Source organism: Ixodes scapularis, unplaced genomic scaffold, assembly GCF_016920785.2.
Source record: "Ixodes scapularis isolate PalLabHiFi unplaced genomic scaffold, ASM1692078v2 PGA_scaffold13__105_contigs__length_92229423, whole genome shotgun sequence".
Classification (NCBI taxonomy): Eukaryota; Metazoa; Arthropoda; class Arachnida; order Ixodida; family Ixodidae; genus Ixodes; species Ixodes scapularis.
Genome location: NW_024609839.1, coordinates 59,761,048 through 59,766,449, shown reverse-complemented (window position 1 = coordinate 59,766,449; position 5,402 = coordinate 59,761,048). Strand labels below are relative to the sequence as shown.

Genomic DNA, 5,402 nt, shown 5'->3' with positions numbered 1-5,402 from the left:
CGATATCTGTGCCACGATTCGTTTTCTGCTTGACAAGCTGCCCGCAACGCAAAGCGAAGATCAAGCAGCGGTCATCCAACTGCTCGCCGAGCAACTGAAGCTGATTTCTTCCAAGAAAGAGCGAAGGCGTTATTCAGTGGATTTTATGGTGTTTGCATGCATTCTTTTCACAATATCGCCTCATGCATACCAGTACATCCGTAGCTCTGGAAGCATTGTTCTGCCACACCCTAGGACAATCCGATCGATATGCTCCTCGTTTGGAATGAGCCCTCAAAACGAGCAGCAAAGTTCAAGTTTTCTCAGCTACATGGCAAAGAGGATCTCTGACTTGAACGATGACCAACGCTATGTGACCTTGATGGTGGACGAGGTCCACATCAAACCGTTTTTTGATTATAAAGGAGGTAGCATTGTCGGTGTCGCACTTAATTCCACAGAAGTAGCGAATAGTGCGTTCGTGTTTATGGTGCAAAGCATCAAGTGCCGATTTAAGGAAGTCGCTCACGTCGTACCCGTGCACGGAGCCAACGCCGAGTTTCTGCACAAGTTGCTTAGAGACGTGATTTGCGGGCTCGAGAAAATCGGGTACCGAGTGATGTGCGTCGTAACGGATAACAACGCAGTGAATCGAAAGGCTATGGCTCTCTTTAAGAGCTCGATGGACAGCCACGACACGCCTGGTACAACAACGCGCAACCAGGACACGCCTGACACAACGATGCGTCGTTCAAACGAGTTCTGCTACCCACATCCGTCTGATCCCAACAGGCCGCTGTTTTTTGTGATCGACACTGTACACATAACCAAGTGTATACGCAATAATTGGCTGAAGCAAGACGATCAATGCTTCTGGTTCCCCGAGCTTCATGCTGACACAGAAGGCCAGCGGCGCATGCTGTGTGCGTCGTTCAAAACCATCAAAGCTGCCTACGACTTGGAATGTGACCAACTGCTGCGCTATGGATACAAAGTGTCAAGGAAATCCCTTTGCCCGTCGAGTATTGAGAAGCAGAACGTGAAACTTGCTCTCCAGATATTTGACAGCTCTCTTCCCAGTGCCCTCCGTGCCATTGGAGAGAAACACAACCTGAAGTTTTTCAAGGAGACGGCCACTTTCATTGAGATTATAGTAACGTGGTGGAAAATTGTCAATGTAAAGACACCCGGCAAAGGAAGCAGGCTGAAAGATCGGTTCCAAGAACCTGTGCGCCCGGCTCCAGACGACGAGAAGGTAGATTTTCTCTACGACATTTTAGACTGGTTGGACGAATGGCAGAAAAATGCAAACAACTGCAAATTGACCGACAAAACTCATACCGCACTGCACCAGTCAACTTACGCGCTTCTCGAAATATGCAGGTACTGCTTCGAAGAACTCAACCTGTCCTACGTCCTCCTCGGGAAATTTCAGACGGACTGTTTAGAGGACCGCTTCGGAAGGTACCGGCGGCTGGCAGGTTCCCAATACCATATCTCAATACGACAGCTTTATGAAGGAGAAAACAAGCTTCGGCTGCAGAACACACTTGCACCGATTGGCAAAGCTTCTGAAACAGAGAGAGATGAAAAATGGGAGGAAATGCAAAAACGACGAGACGCGCCGCGCCCTAGCTACAACATAGTAGTAACAGAAGACTCCCTTTCAAAAATAAAAGACATCGTCCCCGTTCTAGCCTATGTGGCAGGATATGCGGTGTACGCGACGGTGAAGAAGCTAAAGTGCGAGAACTGCAAAAATGCCCTGACAACAGACCACACGATCACAGCCGCCACCGGCCATGAGCACTATCATCTCATCAAAGAGATTGACAGAGGAGGCCTTCTGTACCCAGCAATGACCGCAGTCAATGCCGTCGCCCACAACTACGTTGTCGTGGAGGAAATGTCGAAGCGGGTGGACTTCTTAACGATGAGCAACCAACGCCAGCTGGTCACGGAGCTCACACTGGACTTGCTAGTCGACGAGGATTGCGACTTCGATGTGTGTGAAGAAGGACACACGAGTGAGGTCGTGCTGAAACATCTGTTGTGGTGCTCTACAAACATTCTACTAAAAAACTTTTGCCGCAAGCTCAACGACAAAGTTGTCGAAACGAACAACAAATCTAAGAAACGAAAACTGGCCACGTTAACAAAAAAATGATGTGGATATTCTAGCATGCACAGCGACAACCGTTTTGTTCGAGATTTCTAACGCGCGAGTCAATAAACACGCGTTTGTGCCGAAAAACTGGAGTAATTGCTACCCTTGAGCGCTGCTCCGCGGCGCGCTTCGGCTTCGCCTAGGCCGACTAGCGTGACGTCACGCGCGGAGAGCCCCGGCCTTCCGCTCTAGGTGGCTTTGGTGTGTCCCCCCCCCCCCTCCCCCTTTCCCCTCTCCAAACCCTTCACCAGCCTTCAAGCAAGTCCACGCCAAGTCCGGCAGGAACAAGTCGCCGCCGTCGCCGCACTGTCTACCAAAACCAAGTCTCAAGGCGCGCGCAACGTCAAAGGAATAATAATAATAAAAAAAAAAAAGAGGAAGGAAAGAAGCAGTCTGGAAAGGGAGCGACGACTAAAAACGCAAGCACGCCGGCGACGAGCAAAAAGAAGCACAACAGCAAAAGCGAGTTTCTCCCCCAACCCTCCGTCCGTCACGTGGTTCCATTTCGCCTTGACTCTCGAGGCAGGCGGCAAGCGCGAGTGAGAGCGAGGGATAGATAGGTTCCAGTACGTCACGCGGAGTAGCGGTGCTAGTGTAAGCGGCTGGCTGGCGAGGCAGTGCCGGCAGGCAGCAACTACAAAGAGCAGAGCGACGACGACGGCACAACTAGCTCAAATCGGTTGGATCCGCCCTGCCACGGACGAAGACCTGCGAGGACTCTCCCGGCAAACTGAAACACCAGTTCCCGCTGCCGGTGGGACTCGACCAGGCTGGTAGTTGTGCATCTTGGGCTTCTTCTTGAAGTGGATCCGCCGAATGTCTTCGAAGATGTCCTCGGTGTGTAGTACCAGGACGTGGATGATGTCTTGAACGTATTCCAGGACCGTCATGAATCTGCGGGACACTGGTGCTGTCGCTTGCCGTGGTACGGTTGTTGTTGTCGTGTTCTCTGAGATCTTCTTTGCAAGCACCTAAAACGTTTTAGATTTTTTTTTTTTTTTTTTTTTTTGTGCCGTTTGAAGATTGGTTTGGAGATTTGGACAGCCCGTGTATCGTGGTGTTGTCTGTTGGAAGCTGTCCACTGCTGCTACCGCTACTTCAGCATCCGTTGGAGGTGGTCTTGCGCCGTTGGAGCTGCTGGTTTATCCCCTGGTAGGTTTGACCTTCTTACTACGAGATATTTTCTCCTTGACCACCGGCGTATAACTCCTTGTCGGACAAACAGCGCTCCAAGTTCAAACAACTCAAAAGATGACCACGAACGTCGGGACTGAATTCTTTCACCGAGGATTCAACCGACTCTAATAGAAATTTTCGTTTTAGAAATATATATATAAAAAATACTACCGAACGCAGTCGCTCCATACAAGTTGTAGTGCCTCCCTGGGAGTATTTTGTGTATCATGTCTTCAGCTGTATACGTGGGGAAGCTGCTTGGTTTATGGAGGTGCTAGTGTTTCATCATGAGGCAAACATACTGCAATCCATTATTAGAACGTCATCGGTTGCTGCATTTATGACAAAAAAAAATCTAGCCACAGATTTTTTTTTTTTTTTTTTCAGCTTGTTGATTGATCTTGGGGCGAGGTCTTCCGTATATTTGTTGTGCAATGTTCGCTGTAGGTATTGCAGATGTTTCCATTTTTCTTCATATATTCTTTTCGTATGTGAGGTCATTGCCTTCCTTTTCGAAAGCTTTTTTTTTTTTAGATTTGTTAAATATATATATATATATATATATATATATATATATATATATATATATATATATATATATATATATTTCCTTGACTCCGGCTGCGTCGTCGGGGATGGTGAAATTCCCGGCTTTCCACGACGATTCGCAAATTAGACGCCGGCAGAGTTTGTTCAACTTTCCTCGTCTCCTGTGGCTGGAGTGCGTTCGGTTTTACGACAGCAGCCTCCGTGCTCTGCAACGAGTGATCGAAATTAAGATTAGCGTTTACATCGCCGTGGCAGCGTTTGCAAGATGTATCACTCTTTTTTTTTTTCCCCCTTTTTTTCTTGCCATTCTTTGGAGAACTTACCGTTCACAGCATGTTCGTCGGATATGTATTCCCCATCGGAGAGTGAAAGCCGTTGCTAAGGGCCGGTAACGAACAAGGAACAGACACAGTTCGCAGACAGACACGTCGCAAACACCTTGTTTTCTCACGACTCTTGATTGCGGCAATCGATTCGTAACTCATACTGAAAACTATTTACGAAATGCGAACAGGACAACGACGAAGGTACACATAACGACGAGGACTGGCTCCAAACCTTGTATATGTGCGCATTTTTTTTTTTTTTTTTTTTTGTCCTTGTTCACAACTTTCACAATAGTTTTTCACCTCGTTATCTGTCGCACTGCAGGACCCAGGGGTCCTGGGTTCAATCACCACCCCCGCCCGTTTCGATCTGGATCAGCATCGTAGGGCCATGCGCCCGTTTAATTACTACTGCGTGATGCACGTTAAAGACCCCAGACTACCCTGGGGTCTTTAACGTGCATCACGCAGTAGTAATTAAACGGACACATGCCCGTACGATGCTCATCCAGATGGGTATCGTTACGGGGGTATCGTTACCGGGAGCATCGGAACCATCTACTAAATCTCTCTCATTGTGTTGCTTGCAGAAAGCGCAGTGATCCTGTCCAGGAGCACTGCTTACTGGACGGACAAAATTTATCTTCTACAGCGGACACTCCGCAGACGGCCATCGGGGCTCCATGGTTAACTTCCCGCGCTTCCCGCAAGCAACATAATGAGAGAGATTTAGTAGATGGTTCCGATGCCCCCGGTAACGATACCCGATAACGATACGATACATGCGTAAAGGCGGCGGTGGAGTATCATTCTCGGAGTCATCGGAACGACCTACTAAAGCTCTTCTTTATTACACGAAAATCGTTATGAAATTTGTTTCGCAAGCGCGAGGAGGGGGGTGTTGTAGCTCAATAAGGTGCTTTCTTGGCACGAGTATCTCGGAGCACGGAAAGCCGACACCGCAGGTGCACGTGCTCGCGCCCGTGGCTTGCACGTCGCGCTCAACGTTGACGTCGCTGTACGGTACTTTATATATACGGCCGAGTCCGGCTTGCGCCATGTAGCCAGCGTTTGGAATGCCCTAAAATAGACCCCTTGCCGGTAACCGCCCTCTGCTGGGGGACATAGAAATATCCCGTATATATCCGATGGCCGACACCCCAAACTGCATCCCAACAGATGCTGAAAATTTCGTTATCGTCATT

General features: G+C 48.7%; 2 protein-coding genes across 2 annotated transcripts in view; both read left to right on the top strand.

Annotated features, from left to right (window-relative positions):
- Positions 1–310: 310 nt before the first annotated feature.
- Positions 311–2,163, top strand: LOC121835450. Its single transcript, XM_042289651.1, has one exon. The coding sequence runs from the start codon at positions 311–313 to the stop codon at positions 2,144–2,146; it is 1,836 nt and encodes a 611-aa protein (XP_042145585.1). The 3' UTR covers positions 2,147–2,163.
- Positions 2,164–2,687: 524 nt separating this feature from the next.
- LOC8035824 (adenylate cyclase type 9) overlaps positions 2,688–5,402 on the top strand; it is a 68,080-nt gene continuing 65,365 nt past the window's right edge. The window contains exon 1 of the mRNA XM_042289918.1: positions 2,688–3,298. The gene's annotated coding sequence lies outside the window, so the exon portion shown is untranslated. The remainder of the gene's footprint in view (positions 3,299–5,402) is intronic.